At 40.9% G+C, this 22,755-nt stretch overlaps 1 protein-coding gene across 2 annotated transcripts; it reads right to left on the bottom strand.

Moving 5' to 3' along the window:
• Positions 1 to 40: 40 nt before the first annotated feature.
• On the bottom strand, positions 41 to 19,726 carry LOC133453032 (receptor-interacting serine/threonine-protein kinase 2-like). 2 transcript variants are annotated; one of them, XM_061732868.1, is made up of 12 exons: positions 19,712 to 19,726; positions 14,428 to 14,817; positions 12,459 to 12,612; positions 11,859 to 12,014; positions 11,466 to 11,623; positions 10,807 to 10,856; positions 10,537 to 10,698; positions 8,053 to 8,138; positions 7,267 to 7,368; positions 6,995 to 7,082; positions 4,099 to 4,302; positions 41 to 1,929 (listed from the first exon to the last, which is right to left on the bottom strand). In XM_061732868.1, exons 2-12 carry the CDS (start codon positions 14,628 to 14,630, stop codon positions 1,538 to 1,540), a joined length of 1,755 nt encoding a protein of 584 aa, XP_061588852.1. In that variant the 5' UTR covers positions 14,631 to 14,817; positions 19,712 to 19,726; the 3' UTR covers positions 41 to 1,537. The 2 variants fall into 2 exon arrangements, with proteins under 2 accessions (XP_061588852.1, XP_061588853.1); XM_061732869.1 differs by lacking the exon at positions 19,712 to 19,726 and having other exon boundaries at positions 14,428 to 14,846.
• Between the last annotated feature and the right edge of the window lie 3,029 nt (positions 19,727 to 22,755).

Here is a 22,755-nt window from a genome sequence, read left to right as displayed (position 1 = left end):
TCAGCATCTGAACCATCAGCATCTGGAACCATCAGCATCTGAACCATCAGCATCTGAACCATCAGCATCTGAACCATCAGCATCTGGAACCATCAACATCTGGCTGAAAAGGAGCTCTTGTATTATATCTGCAGTATTTAGCGTGTGAAAAACCTTTCAGCAAGACCTCATGAAATGGTGTGAACTTGTGTGAAAAAGTGGGTAATAATACGTCTCCTTTAACTAAATGAATGCAAACGTTTCTGATTTGGCAGCTTTGAAGTATTGATCAGTGCTCCAGTGCCAGTGTCAGTGATTTATGTGCTGTTTATCTGCTCTAGTTTGGCAGGAAGCCTAGGCTTTATGCACATGTAAAAGTTAAAAACAGGTTCTACCTGCTGCTACTTTCCTATAGGAACTCATGTTTTGCATGTAACAGCATCAAGCCTCCTGATTGTTAACCAGGCGCTGTCTTATAGAGACGTTGATTGTATTTACAAGTGTTGCTAGTTTTCTGAGCAGAAAACGCTGTACGATTCCCTGGTGAGTCTGAGCAGGGAACTCGTCAGACTTTGCTACAAGGGAAGCAGGTTTCTCCACCGATGCCTGCACTTTGGAAGAGCAGCTCAGGAAAACGCTCAAACGACGGGAAGAAAAGTCCGCTAAAAGTTGCCGGAAGCATCCAGGAAGTAGGAAGCCTCTAGGAAGTGAGCGTGATAAAGATTGCTATGAAGCGAGGCCACTGTTGATCCGGCCAAAGGGATGCAAGATGAGGAGTCATTTTAGCCTGGTTTAACCCTCGAAACACACACACACACACACACACACACACACACACACACGAATCTCCTCTCATACTGAGAGCTAAACAGAAACCTAAACGTCCTCTTCCCTGCAGCGACTCTTAACTCAGCGATAAAAAGAGGAAACACAGGTACGACAAACGGCTCAAATCCTGTTTCCATTCAAACTTTCATCTGAGTCACGCAAGTGTTACCCTCCAAAACCACACATCTACACTAATACTTCCCCATTTACCCTCCAGCTGATTAATGCTGGCTGTGGTCTTCCATCGCAGACCCTCCGGTTTCTATGAATCATGAAAGTGGAACAAGAAAAGAAGCTTTCAGATACGTTTGCTACTAGGGGGAAATATTTTCCCTGTTGGTTTTCCTCGACACCGCGTGTGAATCACTCATTGAACATTAACGACGGAGGTCTGGAGCTCACAGATAAAAGCCGTACTGTTCAATGCTGTAATACCAACAAAGAGAATATAAATAAATCACATCAAATACAAAAAATTTTAAATAAAACCACAGATCCAGTCCAAGTCTTCTGATTTTGAATATAAAGAATAAAACCTTTATTGGCGTGAGTGGGTATTAACTTTGTACCTCGGCCTCTTATTGCTCAGACAGCTCATCTGCAGGTTTCCCGTGTAAAGCTGGTGGAAACCACGGTGCCTCTGCTGACCACCACAGAACCTGAAGGGGTTTAGTGTAAAGTTGGCACAGTCAGTCCGACGCGTTTTCCCCGCGTTCGGCCGCGACCCGCGCTACAAGTTCCTGGGGATGTTGTAGGGCAGGGACAGCGGCGGCGCGCTGGGGACGGCGGCCGCGGTGGGGGAAGTGATCTCGGGGGGGTACGGGTGCAGGCCCATCTGCTTGTTGTCGAACAGCTTCTGGACGATGATGCGGCAGAAGTCCTCGTTGTGCTTGTGACAGTTGTCCAGGAGCTGGCGGACCCTGGCGGTGCGCGTGGTCTGGTTGGTCACCAGTTCGTAATCCTCGCGCATGAGCATGGAGCGCGCCAGCAGGGCGTCCAGGCTCTGGTTCAGGCAGGCCTGCGTCATCTGGGAGACGATGTCCTCGCGCCGCGTCGCGATCCAGACACCGGTGGGGCCTCGCGAGGAAGGGGGAAGTTGCAGCGGAGGACAGCAATCAGCCGCTGGAGGGGATAAAGAGGAGCCACTTGAAGTTATTCTCTTCGATGGAATAAAAAGTAATAAGAACAAAAAAAGGAGATACAGTTGGGGAAAGAGCAACAGAATGGTCTTAAATACAAGACTGTCTCAGAAAATTAGAATATTGTGATAAAGTTCTTTATTTTCTGTAATGCAATTAAAAAAACAAAAATGTCATACATTCTGGATTCATTACAAATCAACTGAAATATTGCAAGCCTTTTATTATTTTAATATTGCTGATTATGGTTTACAGATTAAGATTAAGATTCCCAGAATATTCTAATTTTTTGAGACAGGATATTTGAGTTTTCTTAAGCTGTAAGACAGTATCAGCAATATTAAAATAATAAAAGGCTTGCAATATTTCAGTTGATTTGTAATGAATCCAGAATGTATGACATTTTTGTTTTTGCATTACAGAAAATCACAATATTCTAATTTTCTGAGACAGTCCTGTAGATGCATTGGATTATTGAGGAGTGAAGATTAAAGCTCATCACATCATCATGACGATACCAATATCCCAAAAACAAACAAATTGGGCAATAAATGTTAGTTTACTATATTTCCAACTTCAAGCCCTGATCATCAATAATATATCTGACCAATCAGGTGGACACTCACTCCAATTGTTAATGTCAGCCCACCTAGTAAAACCTTCGGCCCTATCCCACAAACTATCACCACCATTCATCAAAACACTCATTTCAATTTCTGGAAGCTGTGAAAGGAAACATGACATGACATGAATATGACAGTAAAAACCCAGAACTGCTGACTCCTCGTGGGAGGAAGTGATTTCTCCACAAATAAGTGATGCTGATGCAGCTATTTGCTATGAAACTGTTGAAACAATCAGCAAACTCGTCAACAGAAGCAAACCACAAGTGATTAATACATTGAAATCATGACATGGCTGATCATCACCGCTGAAGCAGCAGTGGGTCAAAGTGTTTCAGTGCGGGTCAGTCGGCGAACACCGCTGTAACCCTGAGAGAAAAGGGACGCCGCCTCAGCCTCGGCTGATTCAGGAGCAACAGAGCAGCAGGGAAGATGTTTCTTGTGCAGGACTTACCGGTCCCAGCTGCTCACAGGGCCGCAGGACTGTGAGCAGCTGGATCTAGAGGCAGAACCTGAGAGACGGGTGAAAAGCAGCCAGAACAACGAGGCTGGATGTTCTTAAATATCCTGCGTGGCACAAATGGGTCTAAATGTTGGCTCGCTTTAATTTAACGGTGCCTAAAGGTCCGTCTGAAGGGACACGTTTCCTCCATCCTGCAGGGTGAGCTGGTCTATTGCAGTGGTCCTCAACCTTTTTTCAGTGACGTACCCCCTGTGAAATATTTTTTCAGCCAAGTACCCCCTAACCAGCACAAAGCACTTTTGGTTGTAAAAAAAAAAGACCTAAAACAGAGCACTGTGCCATCAGTAACTGTTTTATTAAACATAAAAATATTGCTGCTACGCTTCAACCACGACTCCATCGTTGGTCCAAGTGATTGACAGGTGAAGCCAGGTGATTGACAGGTTAGGTGGAACCATCCTGGTGTGGGGAATACTCTGGGGTTTTAGGATAATAAGTTGAATATCCTACTCCTGAAGATAAAATTCATTTTATGAATTTAGACTTATATTTTCCTCAATTATTTATGAAATATTTATTTTTAAAGGATTTTTGCATGGATGCTACTTTTTAAATATATGTATATTTTAAAATCTCACGTACCCCCTGGAGTGCCTTCACGTACCCCCAGGGGTACGCATACCCCCATTGGAGAACCACTGCTCTATTGCCAATATAGCAACTGCTGCCAGGTTCTTTTTTTTTTTTTTAAATAAATACAATCAAGCAGGTGTAGTCCAAATGATGATATGGCATTTTTGAGTGTCTTAATAGGCTATTTGCTGTTTGGGGTCCTTGTTCACAGCAAAGCAGGAGGACATCGACACCATACACTCAAGCAATTGGTTATATAATCTCAAAACAATGACATCACATAGAACATCTTTTTTCTAATATTCTGCAGCCCTAATCATATAAACAAACACCGCAAAACAAGGAAGTTGTACACAAACAATATCAAGCAAATACGAGAGAACGTTTAAAAACAAGAAACAGACACAAACACAGTCAGTTTTCCTGCTCGTACCTTGCTGCTGAGGCTGTGGCTTGAGTGTGAGGTTATTCATCTGTGTCTCATAGTCTGAGGGAGGCACCGCAGGTCTGATGGGGATGTTTAAATCGTTCAGGGGTTTTGCAGTCTGGTAGCCGTTCAGATTGCTGCCCAGGCAGGAATCCTTCAAAGACTTGGGAGGCTCCAGACTAGGAGCGATGAACGATGATGGAAGACCCTCTACAGAAGTGGAGAGAAGGTTAATGCTGCGAGCAGCCTGGATCGAGCCCTCGCACCTACGGCTACAGCCCCGGGTGGCACGCCTGCTCACACTGTTCTGCAAGGTCACAAACCTCTGTATATCCCTGAGTACGTCCTCTGCCCATGCCATTACAGCCATGCCCTTCAATGTATACCTGACATTTCTGTAAGACATCATCAACTTATTAAATACTTCCTCACAATATCTGAAATTCCTCTAATGCAAAGCAGAACTAAACATTAGTCTACTTTACAGCTTTCACCACATGGTGGCGCTATGAGAATTAGCAATTATGAGCATACGGGTCTGTTCGGGGGTGGGGGTCTGGTTTATCAAGGTGTGACTTATCACCTCATGTTTCGTAGCGCCAAGTAAAGAACTTACAATGGAGCAGAAGATCACTTCATGTAATCAATAAGCCACGTCATGACAGCCATCCCCCTGAACATACGCTCGTCATCATGTCTGTCAGACACCATCACCTTTTAAAGTATTTTCTCAGCACCTTTGACATGTCTCTGATCTTTCTGAGGTAGAGCACATCCAAATCCAAAGAAAGACGCTTCCTTTCACCACATGGTGGCATTACGAGTATGAGCACACTCATCTGTTCAGAGCAGAACTCTGATCATACTCAGGAAACCTGAAGTCCCTTGGACAATGCAAAGCATAATACAAAACCTGTTTGCTGTTGCCAACAGGTGGCGCTACAACAGAGTTGGACTGAAAAAATGTGCATTAAATTTAGGCCTGCCTAAAGAATGAATGAGTTACACCCAGGACGAGCCCCAAAATGCTACATCTGCCCCTGCTTCTCTCTGACTGTAAACAGTAAAACCTTGTAATATGGTGAGAATAAATCATCAAAATTCAACCGTCCACTGAAAAAAATCAATCATATACAGCTACTTTCCCAGATATATTATATGTTTGCTGACACTGACTTAAAAATAGGTTGTGGTAAAAAATATGTGTTTGGTGTCCACAATTCTAAGATGTCACTGTACGTGTAGCGTTTGACTGAGCTGAATGAAACTTACAGGGACTATTGAACTCAGGCTCGACAGTGTTAGTGGTGAGTTTGAAGTTGATCGGAGGTATGATCATCGGTTATGATTTCATATTTTCAAAAATATAGTGATGAACTTCTCAATAGATCTTATGTTGCAGTGCATGACGTTTGCCTACGTTAAAGGGATCAATGAATCTCCCCTTTGACGGACAAACAGGTTATTTTTGAGGATTTTTTCCCCCACACATGTCCACTTTCTGTTTCATGGCGAATGACGCTGCGCCGTTTGTGTCCATGGACAAAACTTTATTACTTTTAGTTTACTTTAAGTTTATCCAGTACAAATCTCAGTTTTCTCTGTCAGTCATCGGGTTTGAGATAAATCGGCTCAAAACAATATTTGATTCCATATACATCCTCATATTCTCTCAGAAACACTCAGCAACCCTTCTTTTTCGTTCCTTTAACGTTTAAAGAAATTGGCAGACGTGCTTTTAAGTTCAAAGCCCCATCAGACTGGAACAATTTACCCTTCAATATAAGACAACTTAATTCATTACACCTCTTTAAAAACTCACTATATTCCAACCTCAATAAACCATGTAGTTGCCTCTAGTGGTATCGCCTTCTCATTTCATTTTTATTCTATATATAATGTATCTATTTCTTCATATATTGTATCATAATGATGATGACAATGACTATTATTAATATTAATATTGTTGTTTTTGTTGCTATTACTGCATTATATGCAGTATTTACTTGTGTTCTTCAGGTGTGGTAGGTCCTGGGGACTGGTGTGTGGGCGGGTTGGTGTGTGAGAGTCTTATGTATTATGTATGTTGTATGTAACTGTTTTGTACTGTGTTGTATGTTTTTTGTTGGACCCCCTCGAAAACGAGATGATTCATCTCAAGGGGCTATCCATTAATAAATGTACTTTATCTCACTTAGAGCAGGGATGCGTCATGTAAAACATGACATTCCCTGTTGCCAACAGGTGTTACTACATCCGCTCCTGAATATTACTCTGTCGATGTGTTCAGGCTCAGACTACAATCGTACACATCAGTATTGGACCAGATTATATTATAATTTAGCATCGGCCATGTGTCTAGACTGTACATCAAAGTTTTGAGCCAATCTGATTAAATATGTGGGAGCAGTTGGTTGGAAATTACCAAAATACAGGAAAAATGACATATTCTGTTCAGGAAGGCAGACCCCCCTGTGAGAGTTAAGGCAGGGCTCAGAGACACTTGTTTGTAGGTCTTAGTTTGATACATCTGTCACAAATTTCATCAGTGAAGGTCAAAGTGTATTGTGGTGCTCGGGCCTTATAAGAATAAACGTAGAACTCTAACAATCAATTAAAATGTCCGTCTTGAGAGTGAACGTTCAATTGAACTCGCTGTCAAATCAAATGCTCTGACATAATATGACCACTTATCATCTCTTTCAGTATAAAGCTTAAAAAAAGGGAACTAGACATTCTTTTATTGGATCTTAAATCATAAAAGGGAGCTTTAGTACTACAACAATGTGGTAATTTCAGCTAAGACTTCAACAATCTTTGTTAAAAGACTGATGAATGTATAAAGGATGATGGTAAAGTCGAAGCTCAAGGTGGTAAGAGGAAGGTCAACAGGTGTTCTTACGTTGAAAAGGAGAAACGTTGCTCATGGTGAGGGCTCCTGGCAGAGATACGTCTGTGTCGTGGGAGGGGTAGGACTGTGAGCTGCACATCTGCCACATAAAGAGTCCAGGTTCATGAATATGTCCATGCAAACATAATAAAATGCCAAAATGTTGAATAGAAATAGCTCATATTTCTGCACTGCCGTCTTGTCATCAACGGTTTTGAGATTATTTCCAGAAAGATAACAAAGTTTTCCTGTATTAGTGTGGGTGAGGTTGAGGGAACACTTACAGGCGACAGACACGGCCGCTCCGTCAACACAGCCAGGGATTCCTCCTTATTTATCTTCTTACACACCGTCTGAGCTGAACAGCAGCCAGTTTGCTGCATCAGCTGTGGATGTGGGTGGAAAACATGAAACACCACAGGTTAGAAGGAAAACTCAGAGAATACGATTAAAGAAATGTAATAAACCTTGGACACAAGGAAAAACAGACAAAAAAAGGAAATCAAACACTAAATTTACAAAAACAGGAATTATGATAAAACAATTTTGAAAATGTGAAGAGGAAGAACTCTGAAGTGTCTTACCACAAGGTTAAATATTATTACGACTACTACTACTACTACCATTTAACTACCACTCTCCCCAATAAACATACATTTCCTCCCCTTTAGTATTAATCTGATTTTACCAGTGACAGTTAGCTGTGTCCCATTGATTATCAGTCGAGTTATAACCAGTTTTATTGTTGTTATTCCAAAAGGCACTTTTAACCAGTTAATTCCTCATATTAATGTAAATGAGAGGGTCACAGAAACAAAATGCACCATAGTAATAATAATAAAATATAACAACAACATGTCTTTTAGTGTTTTCAACACAATTACAGCCTGGTCACCATTACTTTAATGTAAAACACGGGGGGGTGACAACAGGGCTGAAGCAATAATCCCCACCCCCACACACACAAACACTGAAAAGGGGAAGGATGTGTTAAGGGGAAATCATTTTTTTCTTCTTCTTTTTTCTTCCGGCGTGTGTCACCGACTGTGACTCATGTTTTAATATCGTACCTTTGACCTCTTGATCTCCAGCACGGCCTCCAGAAAGTCCATTTCATCGAACGTCCTCACCATGGGCTCCAACTCAATCAAACACTCTGAGATGGCAACACAGTTGTCAAAAAGAAAAAGATAGAGACAAACTTCAATCATTTCCAGATATTACATCTGTAATGGAGCAAGGCTTCAGTGATTTCTTTTTTATATTCATTATTACTTCATAATTTTATCATGAAAGTACAATTATGTATTTATTTGTACTTTTTGTATTTTATCATTTTAGGCGTTATGGATTTTTGGCTTGTTTTGTTCTTTAGGTTAGTGACAGATAGACAGACCGGGAGATTCCTCTTGTGGTGCTGCGTGAAATTAGCATTACATTTTAAACACTGGAGGAGAGGAGGTTGAAGTGGAAACCCCGACTCCATCGTTTCAGATGGGCTTATTTGGACAAGCCTGTGAAAGTGACGGAGCGAGCAATGGTGTCCATCACGTATTTACCATTTCTGTAACACCGCACAGTGAATCAATTTGGCAAAGTCCTCAGACTCACAATACTAACAACAGTAGGGGTGGGTTAAAAATATCGATATATCGATATTTCATCGATATACATGTGTAGGAACGATTATCGATACATAAATCCAAGTATCGATTTAAAAAAAAAAAAAAAAAAAAAATTTTTTTTTTTTTTTTTTTTTTAAATCCCGATTTTTCCCCCCCATTTTATCACCCAGTGCTCCTTCCTAAGTTAGTCCTGGGCATTGCTCCCTCTAACAGCCCCGGGAGGCCCTGCACTGAGCTCAAGTCTCCTCTTTAACCTGAGGAGTGAGCAGGCCGCTTCTTTCCACCAGTCAGGGTGAGGCTTCTCTGGCCGGACGTGGCGATGGAAGGATCACGTTATTCCGTTATTGTAACTAGAATATCTATATCGAATCGTATCGGAAATCGTATTGTCTTGGGACCTAGTGTATCGGAATCGTATCGTATCGGGAGGTCAGTGATGATACCCAGCTCTATTTACGAGCACTATACTTATAGTGAACTATACTTCCGTATAATCACCACTACAGCACCACATAAGTGCTGTGAGCGTTCCATGAGTTACAGCTTTCTTACATGTCATTTTGTCATAAAAATAAAGCTATTAAACTTACTCTGCCGTGTTAAACAAACCTATGGTGGAAGGTGGTGGTTAAAAATACTGATTTATAATTAGAGCACAAGCTGCAGCTACAACTCAAACACTTCTTTATAATTTTTTGTCATTTGTTTGTCTCAAATCAGGGAACTAAAGTATTAATACCTGCAGAAGTGAGCTGTAGCTTCTAGGGAAGGCGGTGGGGGGTTGGACAGCTCTGTAGTTTATGTACTTAATAACATAGTATCATATTCTTCTGAACAGCTGATCATATGTCAAAACCATTACTCTGTTGCAGACTGATGCCCTTTTAATAAAAGTTGACACTTTTTAATGACTTCGTATTGAAATGTCAAGCCACTTCAGGGATACAAACGCACCACGATGTGAAGATTCACATCAGTAGGGGGACTTTGTTTACATTTCAAACTCAAGTGCAGAGTTATTTTTCCTCTTTGAAGATATGCCATTTGATGTGACTGCAGACATTTTGGCTCTTCAACCTAAAAGTGTTATAAACTGTGTGAAATATTAGATTATCAGACGCTTCTTGTAAACCCTAGTGACTGTAACAATCATAAAAGTATCACGGTCACCGTTTTCTTTTTTAAATCTGTATCTTTTTGGAGTTTTGGGGTCAAAAAGTGATTAATCATGTGGCAAGAATTAATACTAATACATATACAGGAAATCAACAATCAGAACCAACACCAAACTGAGATGCACTACAGTGGCAGCGGTGGATGTATGGAATAAATTAGATAGGGATTTGAAATCATGTAGAACCTTAACCTTATTTAAAAAAACATTGAAAAGAAGGATGATTTCTTTATATCAAATTAATGAGTGGTGATGCTTGCTATGTTGAGTTGGGTATTTATTTAATTAGTGATTTGATTTTTTAAGGATGAAGGTAACATGTAGACTGCACCTTTATTTTAAATTTTTTTTATTTCTTGAGGAAATTTTGTCTCTTACTTCTTGCTTTCATTTCATTACTTTAAATAATCTTTTTGAGGCTAGGCAAATAATAAGCTTTGCTTCAGCCTACACCTTTTTCAGTCTAGATGGTATTTGTATATTGGAAGTTTTTTGTAATGTTTTCTTTGAACAGTGTATTAGTTTTCTTGTTGTCATTTTTATTGTTTTTTTTTTTAGTGATGTCATGACCGAAATAAACTAAACTAAACTACTTAGTCAGTGGTTTCTTCATAGAAGGTTTTGCATGATTTTGCTGTTATGCAACGTGAGAAATGTATGTCACTTCCAACAGTGGAGCCGGTTAAACCTGCTGTCATCAAACGCATGGTCTCGTTAGAGAGATTCCTGCGGTTCCGGTGTTTGGATGAGCTTACTGAGGAAGGAGGGTCGTTCGTCCGGGTTGGCGGTCCAGCCAGAGGTCATTAAAGTGATGAGTGTCTCCCTGCTGGGGATGTCAGCGGGCAAGCTGTCCGGGCTGGTGTCAGGACGCTTCCCACGCAGCACGCTAAACATGATCTGCATGGGGTTGGTCACCTCTGAGGACACAAATAGACACACGTCAGCAATTCGAAAATAAAATGGAAAAGAGGAACAAATATTGATTTAATTAAACACAGCGGTCTGGTTAAAAATAAATAAGTTACCTTCAAATGGTATCTGCCGTGACAGGACCTCCCACATGATGATGGCGTAGCTATGATGCAATAATGAAAGTTAACAAGGGGATTGTTAGGGGATTGAAAATTGCTTCAAAGTTTTCAGTTGGCATTCCCCTTCAGAGCACACGGGTTTTATGAGACGCTAACCAGAGAAGCTGCTATGGGGAAGTGTAACCGCCTGGTTACAGCAATCCAAAGCGCTTACACAAAAAGCTTAAACGAAGGGATTCACTCTGTCCTTCATTTCTTTTCCTTTGGTTGTACAATAACAAAAATTCCCTCATCAATTCTTTTAAATCAGACCATTGCAGAGTTACTGGTCTGACATGATTAGCACATAGAGTCTGTGGCATTAGCTCTTTTGGTATGACGACAACCTGACTCCATGCCGGCAAAGAGTTTCATTTTTCAAGGAAGGAAAAACTCTTTTTCCTGCAATAACGTTTGTGTTCAGGAAACACCAGCACATTTTATCAGGCAAGTCATCAAAAGTTCAGATATCCATTACTCTTAGCTGTAATCAACCAATCACAACATGATTTTTATGCACATCAACCATATTTAGATGCAATCCATATAGCACATATAACCTAACCAGAATCAATAGGAACGCAGTCGCTCCGACTTGTCCTTACTTGTCTTACCTGTACATGTCATGTTTGACATCAGCCCGCCGGTTCTTGGACGGCTCGTACTCCTCGGGGGGCATGTAGATCACTGTACCCTCCATCTCTGTGGGCTTGGACCCCGAGCCTTTGCTCACTGACAGCTGTCGCCACTTTGACAAGCCAAAGTCTGCAATCTGACGAGGAGAAGCAGCAAAGCGTAAACGAGACAGAGAACTCACGGAAAAACACATTTTAAGGATTTGGTGATCTTAAATTGATCTTTTATTCTGTTGATTTCAGGTTAACAGCAAGGCTGTTTGACCAGTGAGGTGAAAAATGCAGCGGAGGAATGGTTTCTATGAAATATGAACTTTTTAAAATCGTAAATATCACGTAAATAAAAAAAACGTATTTTTCCCAAATACCAACCTTAACGTGATATTCGCCATCCAGCAGTATGTTCTGGGTCTTTAGGTCATGATGTAAGAGGGGCGGGGTCATGTTATGAAGGAAGTTGACCCCCAGAGCAATTTCATACAGAATCCTCAGACGCAAAGGCCAGGCAAGGACGGGGTACGTTTCCTTCTGTACAAGAGACCAGAGATGTTGCAAGAAAGAGCACAATTATTTTCCCGACTGCAATGAAGACACACAAGCACATGTGGGAATTTCCCTCAGACACCAGAGAGCTGGCCTCTTGCTTGTTTCAACGTTACGTCAGAGCCTGGATGCTTCTTGGTTTCACTTTTATTTTCTGTATCACTGACAGCGCAGTGAAAACAAACTAAGTATTCATGTTGAGTGATGTCAACGTCCCAAAAACAGAGTTACAGTTACAGAAGAACAAAGCGACTCCCTCCCGTCATCCATTTGCGCAATAAAAGTCACAAAACAATAATGGCAACGCTGAGCGGAAGCTAACTTCTCCAGTGTGGGAATGTCAGCAACTTTGTATTCAGTGTTTAAGCGCTACTTCTATTTCAAAATAAATGTTTCATAGTGATATCCCGTTGCTCTATTTGAAGCTACCTGATGGAGCAGCTGATCCAGAGAGCCGTTGATCATGAACTCTGTGACGATACAAAAGAACTCGGGCTCATTGCAAACGCCAAAGATCTGGATGATGTAGTTGAACCGGGCTTTGTGAAGCACCTCTGCCTCCTTGAGCAGGCAGTTCCTCTCTCTGAAAAATAAAAACATTCAGTCATGATTTATGTTACAATGCCGCTCAGTACTTGGTATCGCTTCAATTACAATAACTATTAGTTTATAGCTGCAGCTTCTTCTTCTTGTTCTCCATCATTAAAGGAAACCATTGAACCATTGATGATGACTAACTTATGAATCACACAGAATCATCATCACATGATCATCCTGAAACCATATTGGTATCACTACACAGGAGAGATATAGATATGGAGGTTTGTGGAGGGCTGCTGTTGTCATCTATGGCGCTGGTCCACTACCTACTCGGCTCGGCTCAACTTCACTTAGACCCGCGGCTGATACTGAAACCGGTCCTCCTGCTTTCTTTCTTTTTAAACGTGGTAAAAGTTTCTGATAAAGAAAAACAAATCCAGATAATGATTCATCCTGTGCCTGAAGTCCTCGAGGACTGTCAGGGAATCAGGTACATGCTGGTACACAGTTTGTGCCCTTAAAGTTATGGGAAGCAAGCCAAGGAAGATTAACTGAAAAGATGAGTGACATCGTTAAACAGCAGTCACGTGACCGTGGGACGTCAGGTGCCGTTTCAAATAACTTATTGAAGGTGTAGATTCTGATCAAATCCTCATCCTGATCTGATAGAACATTCTTAGGGGTTGTTATTGATTGTAAATCAACATGGAAACAACATATTAGATACATAAAAGGAAAGATTGCAAAGTCAATAGCAATCCTGTATAAGTCCAGAAATATATTAAATCATAAAGCACTACATTTAACTTATTGTTCACTAATACTACCTTATATATAGTATTGTGTGGGAGTTTGGGGCTCGACGTATAAGACAACAGTAAATCCTATAGTCCTCTTACAAAAACGAGCAATAAGTATTATTAATAGGGTGGGAAACTATGAACATTTTGTCGATAATGTTTGTGTTGATAATGCTTGTAGTGTGATGTGACTGAATAAAGAATTTCAATCAATCAAATCAAGAGTGTATGGAAGCGCATTTCCACCAGTAAAAGAAAAAAAATAAAGATGAAAACTTAGCCTTAAAAATAAAAATATCCCCACGATAATTCATAATTATGAGATAAAAAGTCGAAATTATGAGATATAAAGTCGAAATTATGAGATAGAAAGTCATAATTATGAGATAAAAAGTCATAATTATGAGATGAAAAGTCATAATTATGACTTTCTATCTCATAATTATGACTTTCTATCTCATAATTTCGACTTTATATCTCATAATTTCGACTTTTTATGTCATGACTTCCCGTGGGGATTTAATCTCATTTTTTTCTTTTACTGGCGGAAATGGGCTTCCATAAGAGTGTCATCCGCAAACATGTCATGAATTCGCCATCATTAAAGGCTGATTCATGGTTCCGCGTTACACCAACGCAGAGCCTTCGGCGTACGGTGCGCGTCGCCGCGTTCTCTACGCCGTACCCTACGCCGTAGGTTCTGCCTCGATTCAACGCAGAAGTATAATTCAGGCATTAGTGTATGTTTAAGTGTATATTGATCAGGTGTCGTGCCAAAAAGTGATTGCCTGCCAGAATCTGATTTCTCTCCTGAAAATGGGTCTTTTTACCTGCCAAAAATTGATTGAAGGCCAAATACAGTTAATGAAAAGTTGTTTCAGCCTAAATATGACTTGGTCTCATTCCTGAGCTTCATAATCTGAAAATCTGACGTTTTAGCGCTATCGTTCAGCGGGCTGCTGTGCGCGCTCCCGCGGCCAGAGATCAGAATAAATCAGATTCTGGCAGGAATCACTTTTTGGGCCAACACCGGGTCTCGGCCTGGGCGGTCACCTCACCTCTCTCCCACGGAGTCCAGCTTCAGGCACTTGATGGCCACGGTGGTCCTCCAGTCGCAGTGCTGCGCCTTGAACACGGTGCCGAAGCCGCCCCTGCTCACGAAGTACAGGTCGGTGAGCTTCTGGTAGGGGATGACGGGCAGCGTGCTGGTCAGGCTGCCCATGTTGACGCGCCCCGCGGCCGCGGCCATGGGCGGCTCCATGGCGCTGCTTCCCGCGGGAGGACCAGCTCATGCGACCCACCTGGAGCCGTCGGTGCCCGGGCTGATGCGAGGCGGGGACTCCACCCGGTTCACAGCCGGAGCTTTTCTCCTGGCAGCCGTGGATAAGTGCGCCGTCAGCCGCGCCAGCTCCTCTCTGCGTGTTTGCCGTGGACTCGAACCAAGATCACTGAAACACGGAGGGTTTGTTGTTGCCGGTGACGACACGCTTCCGGGTTCACGTGATGCGTTCACTGGCTTCACGTTTTTAGAGATTCGAGCACTGGCGTTATTATTTTACAGTTTACGTTTGTCACAGACATTCGTTGAATACAGATAGTGAAGAGCCAGGAAGTTTCCCCAACACTTAAATCATTTTATAAATAAAAAAACACAATTTGAAGCTCCTTAGATTGTTTTCACTTGATTATAGACAGACTCTTCAACAGCCTCAAACTTGGGTTTTTTTTTTACTTTAGGGAAATTCCCAATGTTGGGGAATTCCACTAAATATATGGGTACGCGTCCCTAAAAACAAATACTCTCGATCAGACTGTTTTGATTTTGTTTTGTTTCTATTTTTTAGTTTCTCCATTCTACACGTCCTATTGTAATAACTGTAGTTTCATTGTTCATATTATTTGTCTGACTATTATTGTTTATTCTATTATTGTATTACTATCACAGGAGCGTCTCCCTGGACTTGCCATCATCACCATCAATCATACAGTTGCACAACAGATTTCGTATGATGATGTAATTGATGATTTTGCTGCAAAGAAGGCTAGAAAAGTCAAGTTCTAGATTGCACTTTACCACTTTACACCTGTTGTGAAAGGGTGGAAGAGCCAGGTTAAAAAATCTGCTACAGTCTGAGCACTCAATTTTTTTTTTTTTGTAATTTGTATTTATTCATTTTATTTTATTCATTAGTTATACATTTGAATGTGTGAAGGATTAATGTAATTTACACAAGGATTTTTTTTTATACAAATAAATGTATTTAATGTATTTGTCTTATTCATTTATGAACAGTTCGCCCAGGGCGCAAAAGTAGCCAGGACCGCCTCTGAGCGAAATAACCTGTGAAATTCCTTGTCGGGCAATGTTCAAACGTGGCCAATAAAGCTGATTCTAAATTTTGATTCTGATTTCGTCCAATGGGAATGTGACGGGGCGGAACTAAGCAGTGTGTTTGACTAAAGAAGAAGAGACACTATGACATCAGGTTGGTTTGCACTATTTCCTGGAGTCCAGTGTGATCCGATACTGTGGCAGCAGTTCTTGGACGTCCCACAGACTGTTATATTAAGACCTGAACTCTTAGGAAGCGTCCCACTTGCTTTCCTGCAGTTTGAAGGCATTACAATATTATAAGCCTAACTTTAGAGGAACATAGACGTATAGGCCCAGTGTAGAAATGATCAGAACCGATTTGAAAACTGGTTTAACTGAACAACTTTTGAGTAATAATCTACAGAAAAGGACAAATGTGACAAATATGCTGTCATATAAAATAGAAACTCACTTTCAATAAAACAATGAAATGTTCTTCGAAAGATCTTGAATTTCAATAGTTCATCCTTAGATGAATAACAAGTAAATGCATTTTATATCAGGTCCTTATTTATTCAACATAAATGAAACCAAAATGTAGAAGTGGTAGGCAAAAAACTAGTAGAAACAATTTGAAGTAATTACGTTTACATGCAGTCAAAATTCGGGTTATTGCTAATATTCCGGTTACTGAAACATTCAGAATATTCCGTTTACATGGTAATTAATCATTTGGGATATCTCGATCAAACCAGCGACGCGCGGGGAACATCATGACGCAATTCCCGCCATTTCGACTTCTTGTTCCTGTGTCCAAATTCAAAACAAATGCTGCTTTGCGCAAGTTCTTGTAAATCTCGCTATCCCGGTACTTTCTACCATCTACAAATGCCAAAATGTTTATATCCTTCATTACATTTATGAAGTGATTAGTCTCCTCCTCACTCCAAAAGTGTGGCCTGGTCTTGCGTTTCTCCATGTTTAGAACTACGTCCTGGACTCAAAAGATCAAGATTCCTTGGGAACAGAGCATGCGCAGAAAACAAATTCATGTTCCGTTTGATCGGGATATCCCGTTTGGCGTTTGCATGACCGAATATTCGGGTTTTAAAAGGAGTAACCCAGGGTTCATATTCGGGTTTTTAAAAACCAGAATATGAGCAAATTCGGGTTATTCAAAGGGGTTATTGGTGTTTACATGGCCGTGCAAATTTGGGTTATTGCCAATATTCGGGTTTTAAAAGGGTTATAGGGCTTGGTCGTCTTGACGTCATCACTTGGCGGAGCCGCCCTGTTGGAAGCTACCTGAGATGCTCTTCGGACCACTATGTACTGTGTACAAACGTGCTCCCTCTTCGTTTTGTCTTAACACACCGGTACTTGTAATCGTTACGTTCCGTTATTCTGTAAACCATGGTAACCCGTTGCTGTGTTGTAGCTGCAGCAGCTCCACACATAACAAACGTAGGGAAAAGATCGCTAATGGTTTAACTTTTTACCGCTTTCCTGCTCAGAGGCAGAACCACGGAGGCCGAGTATCTGAGATAACAAAGAGTCGTCGGCTCGGTTGGATCGCGGCTGTAAGATGACCAAACATAACCTTCCACAGTAAACCACAAACAAACACTCTCACAGACCAGGGTCGGATCATTTACACGGGTTTTATTCCCCACTTCGCCAGCTAAACGCAGTTGCTGGACAGCTCTGCGGTGCGATTAACCACAATCTTCAGATAGAACTAGTTTGTTGAGGAAAAAATATGAACTCTATTTGTAGCTGCAGAGGAAAAAAATAATCCCACGAGGAAAACAAAAATATTGCCTCATGCCATTGCAAACATGTACTGTATGTTCAGAGCCGGATTAAATAAATGGACTACACTAGGCAGACTGTGATTTTTGGGCCCCCCCTCCATCGATGTTATTTATGAAATCTTAAACTTACCAAAGTTACTAATAAAACTTAATTCGCATTTTACATAGCAAAGTCATAGTCAAGTTGGTTCTTTGTATTCCAAAATAAGTCATGTGTTGTATATTAAACAGTCTATCAGACTATTTTTAGATTTTTATTATTTATACGTTGTTATACATATTACAATGCTCTATTAAATGCTATTAAATTATCCTTATCTTATCGATTGTGAGCATTTTGCAGAAAATCTTAATTAAATGTGTTGATTAAATTGAATAGTTAAATAAGAAGTCAAATCTACAAAGACCAATACAATTTGCAGTAAGACAAAGTGTGCTGTAGTATGTATGTTTGTATGTGTATATGTATGTATGTGTATGCGTATGCAGAGCCGTTTGAGAGATTTGCGAGGCCCTGTGTGAAATAGCCAGGGGGGCCCTTGCACGTGAGCGTAGCGAGCGCGCGCGAAATTTTTGGGTTTTTCGGGTCGGATCGGGTGTCTATATGCGCAATTTTAACTCTCCAATTAGCAAAATACTGGATACCTTCCCCTGCCTCATCATCATCCGGGCTTACCTCGACGCGGGGCCCCATGGCTGCTTGAGACCCGGGCGGTTTCGGTGATTTTTGTAACAAATTTATCAAACGTGCCTTTCAGAGAGGCATTAAACTCTTCCATTTTCTTTTGTTTTTTTCTTTTTTCATCCCCTGATGGAAATTTCCTGAATCTGTCTCGTTCTCTCAACATTGTGTGACAGTTTGTTCCAACTCCACCCGTCTGGATCAGACTAGCTTGTGTCCGCGCTTGGTCTGATCAGTTGTATTGAACAACAGACACGCGTCATCATTGCACATATATTTATTGATATGCACAGACTAGTACACATTTAGGTCTGTAATGGAACGCCCATAGCGCGCCAGGCCCCGTGCGGTCGCACGGTTCGCACATCCCTTGCGGCAGCCCTGTGCGTATGTATGCATATATCTATATGTATGTATACTAAATATAGTAATAATGCACATATATATATGCCTTAGGTTTTTACCGGCATGTTATCAACCATTAATATGTGTGCAGACAAAAAAAAATAAAAAATCTTTTTTTTTTTTTTTTGTCCCTCTGTCTGGGCCCCCCCCCCTGTCGGGCCCTAGGCACGTGCCTAGTCTGCCTTTGCGTTAATCCGGCTCTGTGTATGTTGTACTATTATACTAATTTATTGAAACACATGGCGAGTCAAACATTTACCAAAGCAGCTGCCAAACACTCCTAAACAAGGTAGCCGAAAACGCTGGTTGTGCAGAACTGCGGCAGTAAGTCCTTACCAAAGAGTGGAGCTCCACTCTTTAGTAGGGATTTCATATGGATCCAAACCGTTAATAATCATTATTTTCTCCATATACCGGTCCCTGGCTTCCTTGTTTAAGGTATCCCGGTAAATTCCAGATCCTTTCCAGCAGTTTAACATCTTTTTTTTGCGTTCCATCTGTTCACTTGGTGCTACCACACTGCTGTTTGTTTACACTCACGAGGCATCCAACACGGCCACCGCGTCCCAGAATGCACCTTGGTGACCAAGCCCTATTGACTGCATGTAAACGCAGTCACTGACTGCGTCATGTAAACGCCAAACGGAATATCCCGTACAAACGGAACATGAATGTTTTCTGCGCATGCTCTGTTCGCAAGGAATCCTGGTCTTTTGAGTCCAGGACGTACTTCTAAACACAGCGAAACGCAAGACCACGCCACACTTTTGGAGTGAGGAGGAGACTAATCACTTCATAAATGTAATGAAGGATATGAACATTTTGGCATTTGTAGACGGTAGAAAGTACGGAGATAGCGAGATTTACAAGAAGGTGAGCGAAGAGTTGCGCGAAGCAGCATTTGTTTTGAATTTGGATACAGGAAGAAGCGGAAATGACGGGAATTGCGTCATCACGTTCTCCGCGCGTTGCTGGTTTGATCCAGATATCCCGAATGATTAATTAACATGTAAACGGAATATTCCGAATGTTTCAGTAACCGGAATATTAGCAATAACCCGAATTTTTTAAACGTAGTCATAGTTCTCTAGATCTCTGGTTGTGAATTCCTTTTTGTTCATATTTACCACAATGCTTCAGGTTGTGGAGGTTTACAGCCACTCCTTTGGGCGCAGCTATCCTGAAGCACAGAATTTCGGGTTGAAGTCTATATTTATAATTGAACAATTGCAACACCTTGACTCTTTTCTGTTTCAGTCATTCTGGTGTAGATCTGCTGCTGTGTTTGCTACACAGAGGAGTTCATGGTCGACTCAGTGAGTGCAAAGTTCCTGGCCACAAGGCCACATCCTCACCCCACCACAATACAACGCCATCCTGCAGTTTTGTTTGCGTTGTTATGTTGTGTTTGGCTTTCAAACAAATGCAATGGTGTGTGTTCACTTTGGCCGTGTCTTTGGTTGCGTCTTTGGTTTAGCAAGTCATGCTGCCGTGTTGTTTTTTTCAGGAAGTCACTGTAAGTATGCTATATTTGTCCAGGTATTTCCAATTGAACTTCATTTGACATCGTTTCATTTGACATCATTTGCCACGCATGTTTTTGGCTTGTGAGTAATCTTCCTCTGTAAAATGATGGACTCCACATTACTTGTAATAGATTTATAACCCTCCCCCAGATTGAGAAGAAGCAACAGACTCATGTTCTGGGTCTCTGGAATGCGCCTAGAGACAACTTCTTTTGTAATAGACACTATATAAATAAAATTGAATTGAATTGAATTGAACAGTTACTTCTCTAAGACTATTGCTGGCGTCTCTCTTACTTGGCATTGCATCAGAAAATTACTAAAACGCCTGTTTCTATGGAGGTCTACACCTGCTGATAATCAATGAATCAAGTGGGTTTGATCATGTATATGACCTTATATTGGTATACTTTAATAAGTAAAAACACTTCTGTGTATATTATGTTTGGTTCATTTTTATATAATTATTCTTCTTTTTGAGTTTGTTGCAAACTCAGATGTCATTTTTATATAATTGATATGTATCAACACTGCCCCCCCCCCTCCTACCCCTCCTCCCCTTTACTTTGTCCTCTACTGTTTACAAATACTTGGTTGTCCTATGTTTAAATGTCTCGTTCTACAACAACGCAACACGTTACACACTCATTCACCTGCACTACAACACATCACACAGTCACCAAACTGCAGCCATCACTGTCTAGTGTCTAGTCTTTTCTTTCCTGGTCTTTCATGTCCCACCGTCTGTGATTAGTCCTCTTTGGCACACACACACACACACACACACACACACACACACACACACACACACACACACACACACACACACACACACACACACACACACACACAGACATGTACATACACACGCACGTATACACACACATACACTCACACACACACATACACACACACATGATCATATACATACACGCACACACACACATAGACATATACACCGTGTCGGTTTTGTGTTTCGTCTATGGTTTTTGTTGCAGATTTCCAGTGCTTGACGTGTGCCTCCGTGTGTTCTTGCTTCCTGGATTGGCAGTGGATGTCACCCCCCCCCCCCCCCCCCCCCATGTGTATGTGTATGCGTGTGTATGCGTATGTATGCGTATATATATTAAAAATAGTAATAATGCACATATATATGCCTTAGGTTTTTACCGGCATGGTATCAACCATTAATATGTGTGCAGACAGGGTAAAAAAAAAAAAAAAAAAAAAGGTGCTTTCTTGCAATGGAAACAGTATTTGGGCTGCAGATGACGACGTTTCACAAGAAAACAAGTACACACAAGAATGCATATTGAGAAACGGACTTTCAAAATAAAAACAGGAACTAGAATACAAATGAGGAAATCCAAGAAAAACAGAAAGAGAAATTAAAACCCCTAAACCATGACAGGATGACTGTGCACAAGCATTTGGAGAAGAAGGAGTGGGCAGAAGGAAAACCACTGCAGCTGAGCAGGAGGAGCCAAAAGGGAAGTCTTGGGGTGCCTTCGGGAGAGAGGAGGAGGACATGGTTACTTGTAGATTTTAATTCCTTCTCACTACAAAAGTTGTCCAAAAGTGCCTAACTCCAGGCCGTCATTTATTGTATCCACTTATTCACCTATTGAGATGGCATTTTTCTTTTCAAATAGTCTAATATTGAAGACACGAGGAACAACTTCCACTTGACATACCAACTATAGTATACTTGGTATGTCTTTTGGTTTACTCTTTATGTACTTATCAGGGATATTTTTAATAAAGTTAATGTTACCTACTCAGCTTATCCTTTACCAAAAAGAAGTACAGCTCAAGTACTTGTTATTAAGTATACTTAAGAGTATAAGTGAACTTTTATGTACCAAATAGACTAATACAAACACACAGTGCAGTGGCAGAATAAAAAAAGTAAGACTTTACACTACAGTATGGTATTGAAATTAACATTGTTTGAATCTAAATTCAGAATAGTCTAAATAATCTATGTAAACAAGTTACCTGTGGCCACAAGGGCAGAGTCGTCTCCATCTACTTTTAAGAAGGTTTTGAAACCTGTATTCTTCCGTGAACACCTTCTGTCCTGAACTGCGCTCCCCCTTTAACTTTCAGAGCATGTGAATGTCTAAGTGATCTACTATGTTACTGTTGCTTGATTGAATTCCTCTGTTGTACGTCGCTTTGGATAAAAGCGTCTTCCAGGTATACTGTTAGTTTACTAAACTTCAAGTCCACATAGACATTTTAAAAATTCAACCATTTTTCACACCGGCTCTGTAAGATTAAATCCTATTGGAGCTATTTTAATCAGTTGAATCAGATAAAACCCCCAAAATATTTTTTTGTGACATTAAAAAAAAAAATTCTTTAAAAAGGAGTAGAAGTATAATATTAGTGAAGCGATAGCGTACCTAGAAGTTTGTCTGCAGTACACTTGAAAATGGAATTTCATGAACTAAAAGTAAACTTGAAGTTTATTACTAGTAAGCTACCATTTGGAAAAATACTTAACTTTCCTGAAGTTTACTGTCACGGTTTGTATTTAGGTTCCTGTTTTATTTTGAAAACCTATGTCATTGTGTTTTAGCTTTGTCTTGACTCCCCTTTCTCCCATCTGCCCTGATTGTGTGCACCTGTGTCTCGTCAAG

Source organism: Cololabis saira, chromosome 10 (assembly GCF_033807715.1).
Source record: "Cololabis saira isolate AMF1-May2022 chromosome 10, fColSai1.1, whole genome shotgun sequence".
Taxonomy (NCBI): Eukaryota; Metazoa; Chordata; class Actinopteri; order Beloniformes; family Belonidae; genus Cololabis; species Cololabis saira.
The sequence above is the reverse complement of the archived record's forward strand: the minus strand, read 5'-3'. Positions and strand labels throughout refer to the sequence as shown.

Excerpts from the sequence above, each read along its gene's own strand:
- LOC133453032 (XM_061732868.1), bottom strand. The coding sequence starts at position 14,630 with ATGGAGCCGCCCATGGCCGCGGCCGCGGGGCGCGTCAACATGGGCAGC. Across the intron at positions 10,699-10,806 it reads ACGGCAGATACCATTTGAAG|AGGTGACCAACCCCATGCAG; the intron begins GTAACTTATTTA and ends TTGTGTCCTCAG. Across the intron at positions 7,369-8,052 it reads TGGAGATCAAGAGGTCAAAG|CTGATGCAGCAAACTGGCTG; the intron begins GTACGATATTAA and ends CCACATCCACAG.